This window comes from Diceros bicornis, chromosome 26, assembly GCF_020826845.1.
Source record: "Diceros bicornis minor isolate mBicDic1 chromosome 26, mDicBic1.mat.cur, whole genome shotgun sequence".
NCBI classification, from domain to species: Eukaryota; Metazoa; Chordata; class Mammalia; order Perissodactyla; family Rhinocerotidae; genus Diceros; species Diceros bicornis.
In genome coordinates this window covers 26041019-26057864 of record NC_080765.1, presented here as the reverse complement: position 1 = coordinate 26057864, position 16846 = coordinate 26041019, and the positions used below count along the sequence as shown (strand labels likewise).

The 16846-nt window shown below is 47.5% G+C and overlaps 1 protein-coding gene across 1 annotated transcript; it reads left to right on the top strand.

The window, feature by feature from the left end:
- The first annotated feature begins 1002 nt into the window (after positions 1 to 1002).
- Positions 1003 to 7636, top strand: LOC131422001 (thyroid receptor-interacting protein 11-like). Its single transcript, XM_058568863.1, is given in 5 exon segments — positions 1003 to 1032; positions 2933 to 3129; positions 3377 to 3441; positions 3636 to 3791; positions 3946 to 7636. Coding segments are annotated over 5 exon segments (4101 nt in total). The 3' UTR covers positions 7599 to 7636.
- The last annotated feature ends 9210 nt before the right edge of the window (positions 7637 to 16846 follow it).

Here is a 16846-nt window from a genome sequence, read left to right as displayed (position 1 = left end):
GCAGGCAGCCCAAGGCCAGATCAAGCTTGCTGATATCTTTTCTTTGGCCTACACAGTGGATTTTTTTCCTTTTAGCTGACTTAAAATGACAAGAACTTCACACGGAAATCAGCATTCTGGAGTATCACTAAAAATGGGAAGATGTGGCAACACTGTACCCCCAATCACCATGGCAACAAGTGGCTAGAGCTGAGAGCAACTTTCCGCTTTAATGGACAGGGACTCACTGGTTCACCAAAGTCCTCAGCACTCTCTATTGTCTTATAACCAATCTCCCACTTCACCTCTTAATTTTACCTCTCCTGGCACTTGAGCACCTGTGACCCCTGCTACAGAATATAGCTGTGATTTCCAACTTTTTGGAGTATGGGAAACGTGATTGAAAACATAAAAATTTCACAAGCTCTCTCTACAGGAACATTACTAAAAGTAAGACAGGTCCACAAGCCCTTATCCACTCTTTTCAAATCTAAAAAATAAGTGTTTTGTAACTCATCAGGCAACAGAACTGGATGTGAACTAACATGAAGCTATTTACAATCCTTATGTATTCCATTTAGCGTGAAATACAGTCCCATATTTTGCTATAGAAATACTAATGTTTGATTAAGGGCTGCTGCCCAGACCCTGCTGGAGATATTATATAATGGCATATGCACAGTACTACTCTTCACAACTCTGAAAAATTCTGAATTCTGAAACTCATCTGACCCCCAAGAGTTTTGGATAAGGGACTGGGTGGCTGTGGTATTTTTAATATCTATGATTAAGAAAATACACACAGACACACACACACACACACGTGCACGCACAAAGCAGATAGAAGTGTAATAATATTTTTAAGTGCATTTGTAGTTGATTAATCACTATGGCATCTACTGACATGTGAGAAACAGAAGTAGAATGATATATGCAAAACATCTGTAGTCTGACAAGAGTGTGTGATGCACATACTCATTCGAGGCGTCTGTACCTGAATGTCCACTCCCTGAAGAGTCGGCCATGTCCACACTGGGAACTGCAGCCACAAAGGTAATTCCAGGTTAGAATCACATGCTGCTTTCACATATAAAAAGGACGCTATATGACCACTTCCTTTCAGGGTTCATTTTCACTCATCTATAAATACCCTGTTTGATATTCCAGGACATCACAATATGTCAAGTACATAAAAAAGCCACAGAAGATCAGATCAGAAGAAGCTGCAAAGATATCAGATTTCTTTCCACTCGAGCTCTATGCAGAGGCGGGATGGAATCCACTCAGATTGAAGCAAAGCACAGCTACCTGCCCTTTCTCAGAAATCCTGTTCAGACTGGTCCTAGAAAAGGCAGAGGAAATGAGTGTGAGGAAAAGGAAACAGCAGAGTAGGTGAGGGATGGAGAATGTCACTGCTGAGAAAGTAAGGAGATGGTTTGTGACGTCAAATAGAGGAAGGGCTGTCTCATGGGAGAGAGACGAGGCACAGCTGCCCCTATTGGAATGGGCTGTCTCGTGAGGTAGTGAGAGTACCACTCCTGGAGATGGTCGTTAGATTTCTGTGATCAGGGAGGGGTCGGCAGGGAAGGTACGAGTAAGACAAGCCGGGTAGGGACTGGGGGGCACTGGACGGCTGATGCCCCACCCAGATGGGACAGCTGCTGCTCAGCTACTTCTACGTGTACCCGGAAGCAATGCCAGTTATTGCAAGATTACAACATTTTAGAAGCTGGAAATACAGGTTTTCATGTGAAAATTCCTAAATTTTAAATATGGGCTAATGAGTGTAAAAACAATTAAAATAAAATATACATACGTACATACCTAGATACTGAATAGGCCAAACAGAACACATCCTGCCCTGCAGGCAAACAGTGTGGATCTCTGGTTTTGATAATTCACCTACCCAGAACCTGGAAGGACTAGACCAGGGTTTCTCAACCTCAGCACTCTTGACATTTGGGACCAGATGCTTCTGTGCCGTGAGGCTGTCCTGTGCATTGTAGGATGTTCAGCAGCATCCCTGGCGTCTATCTACTAGAAGCCAGTAGCACCCACTACCCCAACCACATCATGACAGTCAAAAACGTCTCCAACATTGACAAATGTGCCCTGGGGGTCAAAACCATCTCTGGTCAGAGACACTGGACTAGAGCAACATCCAACTCTTAGCCTCCAGGATTTGATGAAAACATCACTCATAACTCAAACATAGGGTTTCTCATATAAGAGTTTCCCACGTGAAGTATGGGAACTTACAGCTGCTTTGAAATCAGAAACCAGGGTTTGAATCGACAGCTCCGCCATTTACTAGCTTGATGACCACTCTGAGTTCTGGCTTCCACATCGTTAAATCAGGAATAACTACCATCACCTCTTAGGGTCGCTGTGAGAATGCGGTGAGAGAATACATGCAAAGCACCTAGCCCAGCAGCTTAATAAGCACCAAAGACGTTTCATAAACAGTATCCTTCCCTGGAGAAAAGACAGCCCCGTCTCTGTAGCTGGATGCACATGGGATCCAGAGTCCGAAGCCCTGGACTCAAGTCCTGCCTGGGCCACTTAGTCTGTGTGACCTGGGCAAGCCGTTCTTCCTGCTTTATGAAACAGAAATGATCACTGCCAGGAGGTGAGAACCCTGCCCGGTGGTTTGATACGGCACTTGGTAAACTAAGCCACTACGGAAACGTGGATGGTGATTACTATCGGATCTGTAAAGGAAAGGATGCGCTCTTGAACAGATCCAAAGAACCGAGAATGTAGTACTGTGACGGGAAGGTACAGGAAAAAAAAAGAGTAACAGGGTCCCTTAACCTGCAGGTCCTTCTAGACAAGCGAGTGCCAACTGGCGACTCACAGAACAAATCTGGCCGCGTATATATTGTGTTGTGTCTCGGGAGTGGTTTAATTGGCGTGAAAGGCCACCGAATTTTCATTAAAACCCGGATTTCAGACTCGCCTGCCCGCGGTCTGCTGGGCCCGCGGCTTCCTGCGGCTGAACCGCTGCTTCCCGGCGGCGGACGGGCCCGCCCGGCGGCTCCTCCACCGCCTCCCGGCCCAGGCGGCGGCGGCTCCCCAGGCCGGCGGCCCCGCCCTCCCGCGTGCCCTCCAGCGCCGCCCGCCGGGCCGCCGGGGCGGCAGCGCAGCCAGGCCCAGGGCGCGGCCCCCCGTCGGTCCCCGAGGAGGACGACCCCCCGGGCTGAGCGGGCCCGGGCCTCGCGGGCCACTAGGACCCCGGTGTCCTTTCCTCATCAATGCTTCCTCCACGGATGTGGAACTCACTTCCCTGACTAGATTCAAACACGTGTTGACGGAAGCAGACACACGGCGTGTCCACGGTGTGACACCCGTATCACAAGAGCCCCCAAACTCATCCAGGGGACCCCTCTCCCTGCAGGGCTGCTCGGGGAGGAGGCGAGGCTGTGGGGAGAGGACCCGGGAACCGCCTGGATGATGGAAACGGTCAGTGTCTTCATCAGGGTCGCGCTTCTGCGCGGGTGTAGACATTTGTCCAAACACAGAACTCCTCAGATGGGTGCCGGTCACCGTGTAAATTTTACCTCAGATTATTTTAAGGGGAAAACCAGCAGCTGCAGGACAATACGGACCGTGTGCTCCACTTGGTGACATCAGAGCAACGGGTCCTCTCTTCACAGCGCGGACACGCGCACGGGGGAGGCCGTGTGGGGACGGCCGCCTCCAGAGCGGCTGTCATGGCGGCCGGCGCGAGGTGGCAGGAGGGGCGCTGGCACCGGGGACGTCACTGGGGCAGCGGGAGAAGGGGCCCGACCCCGCGGTGGGAAGTCATCGGGGTGAGCGGAGGCCCCGGGTGACAGGGTGGGTGGGGAGGGTGACTGGAGACCCATTGGTGAGGTCCCGGGCCAGGCCCCGGGCTCCAGGCAGCCCCTCCCCCACCCCGGCGGTTGGCGCCCCACCCCACCCCCACCCCGGAGCCCCGTTGCCTAGGAACCCTCGGCGTGTTTGGACTCTTCGCCTCGCGCAGGCGCCGGTGCCCCACACTTGGCGGGACTGGCCGACTGGGCTGGACGCTTTGCGCCGAGCGGACCAGGTCAGCTCTGCGACCCGCGGCGATGGCCTCCTGGTTTGGTGGCCTAGGCTCTGGCTTAGGCCATTCCCTGGGGCGAGTGGGCGGCAGCGTGGCTTCCGTCACTGGACACATCTCTAACTTCACCAAAGATGTGCTGAGGAAGGGAAGGGAGAAGGCGGAAGAGTCACCGGACTCTGGGAGGACGGAGATGGAGGACGTTCAGGCAATTGTAGCGTCAGAGGAGAGACTGAGAACCCAAGCTTTGAGAAAAGCTGAAATTGTGCAGCAGACCGTGGAGGAGAAAGACACAAGGCTTGCCTCCATGAGAGAAGAAAACAGTCATCTGATAGAAGCCCTGGAACGACTGAGAGAACAGACTGGAACTGCACCTGTGGTTGACCCTAAAACCCTGGACAGGGTGACACGACTAGAATCTGAGGTCTCTCAGGTGATGGTGATAAAAGGTCACCTGGAGGAGGAAGTAAAACATCATCAAAAGATGAGTGAAAAACAAGACCAGAGGAAGACACAGCTCCTTCGAACTTTACAAGAGCAGAGACGGGAAATGGATGAACTTAAATACCAGCGTGAGCAAATGCATATGAAACACACTCAGCTCTTTTCAGCCAAAGATGAGGAAATTAAGAATTTGCAAAACACGATAAAACAACTGAAAACCCACTTGCCTGAAAAAACCCAGCACATGCAGACAAAACATTCGGAGATTTGTCAAGTGGCAAAAGGTCAGAGTCTTAGTATGCAAAACGGAAGTGAAAAGCATGATTTATGTAAAGTTGAAAGTGAAAGATTAGGAAAAGGAAGAAAAGAACAGGAATGGGAGATGAAACTTCGAACTGAAAAGACTGTCCCTTTGAAGGAGCAGATTGATCAGCCATACAAAGATGAGATTGGTCAACTAACTCGGATTATCCAGCAAAAAGAGTTGGAGATACAGCGTCTTCACGCTAGAATAGCTTCAGCTCCCTACATCCAGGCTGTGAGCGACCTTCAGCAGCAATTGCAAGCTTACGCTTTGGAAAGGGAACAAATGTTAGCTGTTTTCAATGAGAAGGTGAGGGAAAACAGCAACCTAAAAAGAGAGTATCACAAAATGATGGACATACTGGTTGCCAAAGAAGCAGACCTCGTGAAACTGCAAGATGAAAATACAAAATGGTCCACGAGATTTGAAAGTAGTGGTCAGGATATGTTTAGAGAAACTGTTCAGAACCTCTCACACATCATTCGAGCGAAAGACGTGGAAATCGATGCCTTGAGTCGGAAATGTCAGACTTTATGGACAATCTTGCAGACATCTGGCACTGGCGGTGAGGTTGGAGGTGTTACTGTGAATCAGTTGGAGGAGCTTCTGCAGGAACGTGACACGTTACAGCAACAGGTCTCCCTAATGGAGGACTGGACACAACAAGTGATGACTGCGGTGCACAACATGAAGCGAGAGTCAGCCCAGCTTCAGAAAGAACTTCCACAGCTTCAGGCTCGGGTCTTGATGGACATTGATAATAAGTCTCAAATACGGATGGCCTCTACTGACCTGATCCAAAATTGTAAAGAGGATGAAATCCAAGTCACACATTTGGCAAAGAAGTTAGCACAAATGCAGCTCAGCCTAGAGCAGCTGTGCAATGCCAAGGATGTTCTTTTAGGTCCACTTGACCTTACTGCACCACAGCCTCCCACCACATCATCACTCACTTCAGAGTCAGCCGACTCGCTGAAGGCAACTAGATCTGATGCAGCGAGTGAGTCTTCTAAAGCGCTCCCAGAAGAGATAGAAGAGTTAAGGAAATCGATGGAGGAAAAAGAGGCTACCATTCGAAGCCTCCGGGAGGAGAATCAGAGACTGTCTGCTGCGATTGCTGCCACCTCCGAACGAGAAAGAAAACAATGCGAAGAAACAGATTCCGAAATCCAGCAGCTCAGGGAGAAACAGGATGTTTTAGAAAACTTACTTCAGGAAAAAGAGCTCTTAGTCAACGCAAAAAGTGAGGAATTACTTTCTTTGAGTGAAAATTACACAACTGAAGTGAATGAAAATGAACTTTTGAGGCAGGCGGTAACAAACCTGAAGGAGAGAATATTACATTTTGAAGTGGATTTGTATAAAGTAAAACGAGAAAATGAAAAAATACTAGAAAAGTCCATGGAAAAGGAAACAGAAAACCGGGCATTACAAGAGACAAATATGCGGCTTTCTATGATGCTGAGAGAGAAAGAGTTCGAATCTGCTGCAGTGAAGAAGAAGGCTCTTGCTTTGGAGCGACTCCTGAAGGAACAAGAGCAGGGCCAGGCTGGGGAGTTAAACCAGCTTTTACATGCAGTTACGTCCATGCAGGAAAAGACAGTTCTGTTTCAGCAGGAGAGAGATGAAGTCGTGTTGGCACTGAAACAGCAACAAATGGAAAACTGTGCCCTACAGAATGAAGTTTGTCATTTAAGAGAAAACGAATTACGCTTAAGGCTGGAGCTAGAAAGATCTCGTAACCAGGCTTTAGAGTCAGAAGATGCTCATCTCCGTGAAGTGCTGGTTGCAGAAGACAGAGCGGCTCAACTAAGAAAGAGAGTCACAACACTAGAGGAAAAGCTACTTTTATCTTCCTAGGCAACGCAAAAGGCAAGCCATCAAGCCAGGGTAGAGGTGGAGTCATTGCAGGAACAACTGAATGTTGTCAGGAAGCAGAAAGATGAAACCGCATTACAGCTTTCTGTCTCTCAGGAACAAGAAAAGCAGTATGCTCGAACACTAGCCAACCTGAAGATGGCACTAGCCGAATGGATGGAAAAGGCAGACCATCTAGAAGGAAAACTGATGTCCTTGCAGGGACGACTCGATAAAGCCAATGCCATCTTGGATCTGAAGGAGGAACAAGTTGGAGAATTTAAAAAGCAAAGTGAGGTCCAACAGGAAATGCTGGATGAGGTGCAAAAGAAATGGATGAACTTAGTAAGTAGCATGGAAGGAAAAGTAGACAAAGTCCTAGTGAGAAAGCTCTTCCTGGACTATTTTCAAACACCCAAACGTGAACGTCAGGAAGTGTTGAGATTAATGGGAAGCACTCTGGGAATGAAAAGGGAAGAAATGGAGTGGCTCATCCAGGAAGAGCACGGCGGCCTTACCAGATGGATGACTGGGTGGCTTGGATCAAGAAGTGTCCCCAGCACACCTCTGACACCAAATCAGCAATCTGATCTCAATGGTTCTTTTTCAGAACTTTTTGTTAAATTTCTAGAAACTGAGTCTCATGTAGCTTTTCCACCACAAAAGCTCTCTGCTCAGGATAGGAAGCATCTAGATGCACCCAGAAGGAAGAAACTGGCGAAAAATGTACCAGCACGTCTTAACACCACCCTCGGATCCACACCCAGAAAATCAGATGTGAATGGCTGCTCCACAGCTGTGTCTCTTATTGACCCACCCGGCCCTGGGACTGGGGGGTCTGGGCATCTTCTTTTAAATGCCGTTACTGATGTTGTGCCCGCGTGTACACCTTTGCTCCTGTCACCTGCCAAGAGTGCTGCAGTTGCCCTGAAAAACACTTCAAAGCGGTAGAAGATTCCAAGTCGGAGACGAGACAGCACTGTAGAGAAACCAGGTCACTTTGTTTGTGACCTTATCATCAAGTGGCCTTCCAGGAAAAGTCATAGATTTGTTTTTAGTTTCACTTTAAGTTTAATATAAATAGTCTTCGTAATTAAAAAAAAAGTATCCTTTAAGGTCTTCACCCCACTTAAAGCAGAGGTTACTTCTTGGGAGAGTGGGCCTTGGAGGGACTGGAGGCTGTGGTCAAAGGACACTTCCAGTCGTGTTTCTAGCACTTTCACTTTTTACAAGGAGAGGGTGTTTTTTTTTAGGTGAACCTTGGGTAATATGAACAGTAACTTGTGTTAATGCTCAAAAATTATAAAATACACGAGTGCCTGCTCTTTGTATATTAAGAAAGGAGAACAGCGCAAAAGGGCAAGATGCATGAAAATTTACAAAGGAAAGTTCAGTTTTCCTGGCTCAGTCCTACTCCTCTTTTGTTGCCTAGGAAACCACTCTATTGGGAACCTGGATTCTCTCAGGCATTTTAAACATATATGTATATTTGTATATATGGGAGGTTATTACTCCCTGACTGACTTTATAAAAAAGGGTCACTACACCTTAGAGATCTTTCCAAATGTGTATGAATTCCATCTTATTCTTTTTAAAAGCAGCAGTTTGTCGTATGGATGTACCCTAATTGATTTAACTATAGCCGAGTGATCAACATTGAAGCAGTTTCTACCCCAAATCCTATCAAAGGTCCATGGTCCGCTCCCTTGCCCATTTCCTTAAGAGCCACTCCAAGTCTTCATCCCTTTCCACAAGCATGATCATCCTTATACCCTCTTGAAGAGATCAGAGGCCAGCTAGTCAAGAACTCTCCATTTCCCGCACCCCCTTCCTAGATTCCACCATCCCTCTATTTCTCTCCATCCATCTCTACTCTTTCCCTTTTGTCCTACAGGAAAAGGGATCCAGCTTTGCATTTCCAGGGGAATTGCTCCATTCTGCCCTGAAAACCATCTATTCAGACTTCGTCAACGACCTGAGTCCATTAATTTTCCATCTGCTTTCTCTTCAGCCTGTCTCTTTCCCTAAGCAGAGGAGCACTCCCGCGTTTCTCCCAGCATCTACTCCTCTCCTTTCTGCTCCTCCAATGACCCCCTACTCTCTCTACCTTTCATGGCTGACCTTCTGCAAAAATTCTCTACTCGTCATCATTTCATCTCTCACTGACTTCTTCTTGAAAGATTCACAAAATCTTGTGTCCGTAATGTCATAAGAATTTTCAAATGCACACTCTTTAGTCCTTTATTACCTAAACTCTCTCTGGTGTCTGATAAATTCTGCCCGCATGTTCAGTATTTAAACATTCTCTCTGCCCTATTTCTTTTTGGGATGCCACTCTCCCCAGGTGCCCTTACTGACCTCAGACCCTTCTTTCTCAGTCTCCTTTGTGGCTTCTTCTTCTGACCGCTTCTTAGGGTTTATGTTCTCTAAGGCATTGTCTTCAGGGAACAGGATCTTCTCACTCCCCTGTGGTCTCAGGGAAGCGCATCCACTCCCATGATTGGACTCTCACCTGGATGCTAATGTCTTCTGAATGCCTATGTCGAACCTCACCCTTCTCCTGACTCCACACTAGTTTATCTCACTGTCTGCTGGACACCTCTACTGGGATGTCCATTGGCTTCTCAAAATCAACATGTTCAAAAGGGAAGTGGTATCTTCCCATACAACACTCCTCCTCCTCCTATGTTCCTTTTATCACCTCATAAAATCTCTGTCCATCTTATCACCCAAGCAAGAGGCCTCAGAGCCATGGTTGATCTCTCTGTATCGCCTACTCCATATCCTGTCAACTACCAAACAGAGCTTAATTCCTTCCCTTCTTTTCTGTTCCCACTGCTCTGGTCCATCCCTTCCTGTCTCCTGCATGGACTAGCACAGGAGACTCCTTACTGATCTTGCTGGTTGCGCTCTTGGCCTCCCTTGAATCCATCCTCCACACTGCTGGGAGGGAGGACTAAGGTGAAAATCTACTGTTACTGAAACCGTGCCTGGTACCCACGAGGTTGACCCAGTAAGTAAAGTAACCAAAGTTTCTGAGCTTGTTTTGCAGAACAACAGGAAGACTGCTGATAAGAGAGCTGCTTACTGACAGCCCCCTGACCCCCGCCTGACTACATATCATGCAGATGCATCGAGAAGCTCAAGTGACCGATCGTGAAATCTGGACGTCACACACAAAGATCCACTTCATGCCACACATAGAACCCCAGCGGATGCACACGTGACCCAGGAAGAAATATGGAGGACAGTGGCACCTGAGCAGAGGACTCCTCCAACTTCAGCCCCCAAAGCCCTCCTGCTCCCTCTCCTACCCAAAACCCTAGAGAAAAACCCCAACTTTTTTCCTTTGAGGAGGTGGATTTGACTTTTCTTCCCACCTCCTTGTCTGGCTGCCTTTTGATAATAAACCTCTTTCTTTGCTACAATCCTGATGTTACTGTGATTGGCTTTGCTGCGTATCTGGTAAACGAACCTGAGTTTGTGCTCCATTTCATTACTTCCATGTTTTAAATTATTTCAGGGTTCCCCATTGCCTGGAGTCCAAACTTTAGCAGAATAGGCAAGGCCTTGCCTCCGCAGCCTTCCTTCCTGCTCGTCGCCCACACATAGGCTGCCCTGCAGCCTCGTGTGACTTTCTGCACATCCCAAACAGATTCTTACTCAGTTAACTTCAAGCCCATGAGCCTAATCACCGCAGGGTAATTGCTTCAAGAAAGTGCACACCCGAAGTGTTTCATTTGCCTCCTCTTGACCCGGAAGGTGAGGGAGGGATTCCCATCCACCCTAAGGTGATAGGGATGGCTGAATGCTGAACAAATGAGCTCAACAGCAATTTATTAGTCAGGTAAAGAGAGATCCCAGGGGAGAACACCACACACCGTGTGGAGCCACATGGGTGTGCTCTTGGGAAGAGAGTAAAGATGTAGGGTTGTCGGGGGCAGACTTTGTAGTGACAAGAGGGTGGAGCGGACCCCTGGTTCCCGCAGGAGGGTGTGATTGTCTTGTTTGAATAATTTGACAGTCTGGCAGGGAACTGGAGCCCGCTACTCGGAGAGCAACTGTGCCTGGTCCCTGTGATAAAGCGGGTTGTTTGGTGAAGAGACCTTAACTATGGGAGCAGAGGGGGAGGGGAACTTGCAGTTATGCCATTGGAGGCCCTCTGATTTGACCAGATGTCAAGGTAAAACTTCATATTGAATCTTCATTTCTGGCCTTCTAGTAAGTGACTCTTCAATGCCTTGACATCAATTTACACCTTGGTGATGACTGAGACGTTTAGGGAGGAGGCGAAATGCTTCTCTAGGAAGTGAAGTGGGCACTTGACCAGGAGGGAGAGGTGGTCATTGAACCTCAAGTGTATGAATTCTCATTGAGGTACACCCAGTTGATCCCAAGGGATTCCCCAGGTTGCCAAGAACTGGAGAAGGAGTGACATCCTCCAGCACCATGGCATCTGACAATGGAGTGATGACAGGGGAGGCCACCTCCACCAGCAGGTAGGACATGCCACAGGGCCCGGGTTTTGCTCTCTCCTGTAGCAAGGAGGCCTTGGTAACCTTCTTGAACTTGTCGGGTGCTGCTTCCATGACCCAAGGAATAATGGGCAGCTGGGTATGGAGGCTCAGGGTCTTGGAGAGACTCTATTTCCAGAAGAGCCCAGGGCATGGCTAGTAATTGCTGCTCTAACACTGTATAATGCAGGGCCAAAGAGGGCAGTTTCTTGCATCAGAAACCAAATGACATATTTATACAATGTTATCAATCAATGTTACAGCAATAACAAAAAGAAAAGATAAGAAAAGAAAAAAGAAAACAAACAAACAAAAAGGAAACTGAGAGGCAAGTTAGGCACATCGTATGTGGTCCAGAGAGTCCAGGAAGCATGAAGAGGTTGCTGAAGCCTCTTCACTGAAGGAGTCTCTGAAGGCTCCAAGAGGAGTGCCCACTGATTTTTCATTTGGACAGATTCTAGAGCCATCTGTTGGAGGGATCCCCCACTGAAGGTGGGCTAATTTATAAGTTACAGCATAAATGGTCTTAAGTAAAATTTGTGAACAAGAATTATGTTGGCTCCAGAATCAAAAAAGGACTAAAAGACGTTGGACTTGTATGTCCTTAACAAGTGTGCTAAACAAATGTCGTCAAAGGAAGATGTCATAAAAGTCATCTCAGAACTGTACTCCTGGGGAAAGGTGGACGCAGTGAAGGTCCTGTCTGCAAAGATTGTGTGTGAGAGCAGAACAGCCTAGGTACCTTGGGTAACATGGTAAAAATGTGTCCCTCATAGGTGACAGTAAGGCTGAGAGGATGTTGAAACAAGCTCTGAACAGAACATATTAGGCTAATCTATAATAGTAAAATATGCAGCCATGTGTAAATATAGTGGGATCCCAGGTGTTTTAAAGGTACCCAGATTTGTTTTCATCAGGTACAGTCGGACACAAAGATACAGAACTAACTGTCATGAAGGAGAAGTTTTCTATCCTCACAGGTCCTGAGCAGCTGGAGGCAGGGCACACCATGGAGGGCCACACAGGGCAGAATCAGGGTCAGTCAGGAGGCAGAAGGAGGGAGGGGAAAACATGGGCAAGAGCCTTTCTTGTGGATTCCATGGGAAGGAAGGAGTGAGGCTGGGTGAGCAGATGTAGGATTGGTTAGTTTGAATCACTTCAATGGGCTCAGGGCACAGTGGTGTCCTTGGCGGTCTGGTCCCTGTCCCTGGGGTGATGAGGGCAGGGGAAGAGTGGCCCAGAGTGGGAGAGCCTGATAGAGGAGGAGGTTGGGGTGTGGGCTCTGGATGGTTTAAACATGAAAGGTGTGCACAGAGGAGTCATTTACTATCTCTAGGAATTAGTTAATCCTGGCAGGGACAGTCCCTCCCAGGTCACCAGGGCCTCAGATGTCAAAGCATTCAATACAGGAAATAGAAAATGGTTATTATATTATGTATAACCTTAATTCAAGCCCTAGTATGAAGTCTGTGAAGTTTTGCCAACTGGTGCATTCAGCAGATGTTAAAGTAGTTCGGAACCTCTGTGGTGGAGGCACAAAGGCCAGTCAGCTCCCTTTATCTTTTTGCCATATAAATCATTTTAGTAAATTTTGGATTTCCAATTGGAACAATTGTGAACTTTTCTTGAATTAATTATTTTGTTTGATTGTTCCCTGCCCATGTATCCAGGTCTCTTTCTGTCATTTATCTTTTTATTGGTTTGTTGGTCTCTGGATATACTTGGGGGTGGGGGAATGTCTTTCTCCCCTGCTCCTATTTATCACTTTCTTCCTCCAGAGAGTCTCAGGTCAGTATCATCAGGGTTAGGGCCTCTCTCACTGAGGGCAATGGTTGTATGGTTTAAGGATACTGGGCTGAAGTCAGGTTTGAACTGACACCTTCACTGTGCCACAGGGCTGCTGTGGATCATTTACCCCATAGCCCTGAGGATCAGGAGTTTGTGCCACACAGGCATAGGCAGCAGGGTACAGTGGAGGAGCACAGGGCCCGCCCACCATCCAGATGATGAGGGATGGAAGCCATCTTCTGCTGTGGCCCTACCTTTCCCCCATCTGTGCTGCTTCCCTTCCCCACCTTCTCTCTGTACATATGCCCTCTGGATATTTTGGACTGTAGAGTCACAACTTTTGTGGTTCTCCATCCAAGCACATGTGGTGCAGACCTTCTGGGTGGTTATGGGGAAAGGGAAGCAGGTGTTGGGCCTCATAGATGAGTACCTTCTTCCTCCATGGAATGCCAGTCAATCTCCCCAGTGTTGAAGTCCACATCCAGTGGGTCATTTTGTCTATGGCCAAGGTGGGGGCCTCAAGCCCCTTGATGACAAGATTCGTCCTTTGGTGTGCTGGTAAGGAACAACGCTAAGCAAAGCCCAAGTGTGCTGGTTGGGTTTTGGCATTGGGAGAGAAGTTGAATACCAAATGCTACCCCCGCAACATTTTGGTTTTTCTCATCAGAGCCTGAGCCACGGGCTGCCACGCATGTGCACCTCGAAACCCTTAGGGGTCAGGAGAGCACGTGACAGCAGCAAGATGAGCAGCAGCACAGGAGATGGGTGAGGTCACTGCCTTTGCCTGAACAACGATTCAGGAGGGAACCAGGGAGTCATTCTGTAATCCTCCTGGGGTCGTGGCCTCCTTCCTTTTCTCAAGCTAAATAGGGAGTCATCCCCAGGACTGTGCTGGGGTTACACTTTCCCAAACAGCGTCTCTGTGACTGCCCCAAGCAGCCACTGATGGTCATCGGGCTACACACAGTGACCAAGGAGCACTAGCCCTACATTCAGTAATTGGAACTCAAGCGCCCACCAGTGAGGATGTTGTGTGTCACTGCCCTCATGTGGGAGCCAAGGAGACTACCTGCCAGACACAAGCCACACCCGATGGCACCTTGCTCTGGAATATAGTCAATTAAGAATAGTTCTCGCCTTGTGGGCAAGAATGAGACATTAGGGTGGGAAGAGATGGCAGCATCTTCTTGAGAGAACAGAATGCGAGCTAAAGCCCGGGCTGGCCAACAATTGGCCCTCACATCCCAGACAGGAAATGCTGCCTATGACCCAGTTAGTTAGCAAAGGAGTAGTTAGTGAAAGCTGGCCAGGTGTCCTCAGGTGAGGTTGGGCCATCCTGTTTGTGATGCCGACTGTTTTAGTCCCCTCCTCTTCACTCCACTGGTGAGAGAGAGAGTCCCACCCTAGACTCATTGGCATGGCAGAACACAGGACACCCAACAGTGGACATTTGGGATGGGCAGCAGTTTATTAGTTTTTACATATACTCACAGTTCAGGGGAGGAGGACCTCACACCATGCAGGGCCACACGGGGATTGCACTTGGAAACAGAGTGAACAAGCAAGGGCTTGGGAGGTTGACTTTGCAGTAACAAGAGGGTGAAGTAAACCCTGGTTCCCGCAGGAGGGTCTGATGGGCTTGTTTGAATATTTCTGTGATGGGGAAGTGAACTCTGAGCTTGGGAATAAGCAGGCACTGTGTCTGGTCCCCGTGATGAGAAGCGTTGTTTGGCCAGGGACCCTTACCTCTGGGAGAAGAGGGAGAAGAGGTGTGGAGAATTGCAGTTAGACCATTTGAGGTCTCCTTGATTTACCAGATGTCAAGACTGCTCATAATATTGAATCTTAATTTCAGATCTTATACCACAAGAAGTTATTAAAAAGTAATTATTTCTAGAAGCAATAATTGAGTTCAACAATCTCATAGGATAGCAAACAAATGTATAAAAGTGTATTTCTATGTGCTAGGAATGAACATGTGGACACCAATATTAAAAATACATTTATGATCACCAATAAAAATAAAAGACTTAGGTGTAAATCTAACAAAACATGTCCAGGACTTGTACGCTGAAAAGTACACAACACTGATAAAAGCAGTGAAAGATCTAAATAAGTGGAAAGATATACCATGTTAGTGAATTGGAAGACAAAACATAGTAAAGATGTGAATTCTCCCCAAATTGATATAGAGATGTAACAAAATCAAAATCCAGTAAGATTATTGTTGTAGCTATAGACAAAATAATTCTAAAATTTATATGGAAAGACAAAGGAACTAAAATAGCTAATACAATTTTTTTGTGTATGTGTGAGGAAGATGAGCCCTGAGCAAACACCCAATGTCAATCCTCCTCTTTTTTGCTGAGGAAGATAAGCCCTGGGCTAACATCCATGCCCATCCTCCTCTACTTTATGTGGGATGCCACCACAACATGGCTTGACAAGCGGTGCGACGGTGTTTGCCTGGGATCCGAACCTGTGAACCCGGGGCCGCCGCAGCGGAGTGCGCGCACTTAACCACTGCGCCACCGGGCTGGCCCCAAGCTAAAACAATTTTGAAAAAGAAGAATAAGCGGGAGCAATCAGTCTAGCCAGTTTCACAACTTACTGTACAGCTACAGTAACCAAGACTGTACAGTATTTGCAGAGGGATAGATGCATAGATAGATGGAACAGAAGAAAGAACCCAGAAATAGTCCCAACAATTATGCCCAACTGATTTTTGACAAAAGTGCAACAGTGATTCAATGAAAGAAAGACAGCCTTTCTAACAGACTACAGCCATTCAAAGCTTATGAGGAAATCATAGGCTAAAAACTAGGAAAGTGGAACCACAAGGAAGGAAGATAATGGTTTGACTGAGGTACTACCAGGTGGTGATGGGAGGGGAGGGATAGTCTGCCCCCACTCAGGAGGAGAGCTGCAAGACCTGAATGACTGTTTATTTCATCTTTTTGAATTTAGCTTCTTCTGACTGACCAGCCCCACAGGCTCTGGTCATTTTTGCATCAGCTCCCACACTCCGAAATCAGGTCACCCGTAACTGAGCATACAATGATCCAGACTCCATTAGTCTTCCCATTAGCATCTTTCTCAGCCTATATGAGGTGGCAAGATGGCTCTCAGTAGTTTCAAAGGTACATCTTCCCAGGTTCAAGTCTGGCCCAAAAGAGAGCTCTTCTAGACTTAGCAATTGCCATTCAACTCCTAGGATTCAATCTGATTGGACCAACCTAGTAATCCCCCCGTTTGCCCCCCCACCCCACATACACACCCCTGAAGTATATCTGGGGTGATTTGTATGTGATTGCCAGGCCTTGGTAAGATTACACCCCCAGTGCCAGGCATGCAACCTCACCTGATCCACATGGACTGAAAGGAGAGTTTACTTCTCCAGAATAAACTCCAGCTGTTGTTATAGAAGAAAGGAATATTGGACAGCCAATGCAACAAATGCCACTGTAGCCTCTCAGGAAGAAACTCCACAGTTCTTGTCCAGCTTTTGCTCCCAATATTAATGTTCACAGGGATTATAAACTCCAGTTTCTCTTGTTTTGAATTTGTCAGAGGATGCAGATTAGCTGACAGTGATCTTTCTCTGGCTGGGACCTTGTTCACGACTACCCCAGTGCAGTCACATATTTGGAGGCATCGTGCAGCCTGAGACAGCTAAGCTTGCCGTTTTCAGACTCCACTGCTGTGTCATAAAGTTCCAGCCCCTTGATCAGGAACTTAAATGGTAGGAGCTAGCCCTGCCTGCTGGAAGCCTTTGGGGTGGCCGCTCAGTGAAAAACTGACCAAAGTCCTCTGAATCGTCAGTTTTTCTGAATCAAACGCTCAGCAAAGAACACAAGGATTTTTTGCTCGTCAATCAACAGAGGTGTATCAATGCAT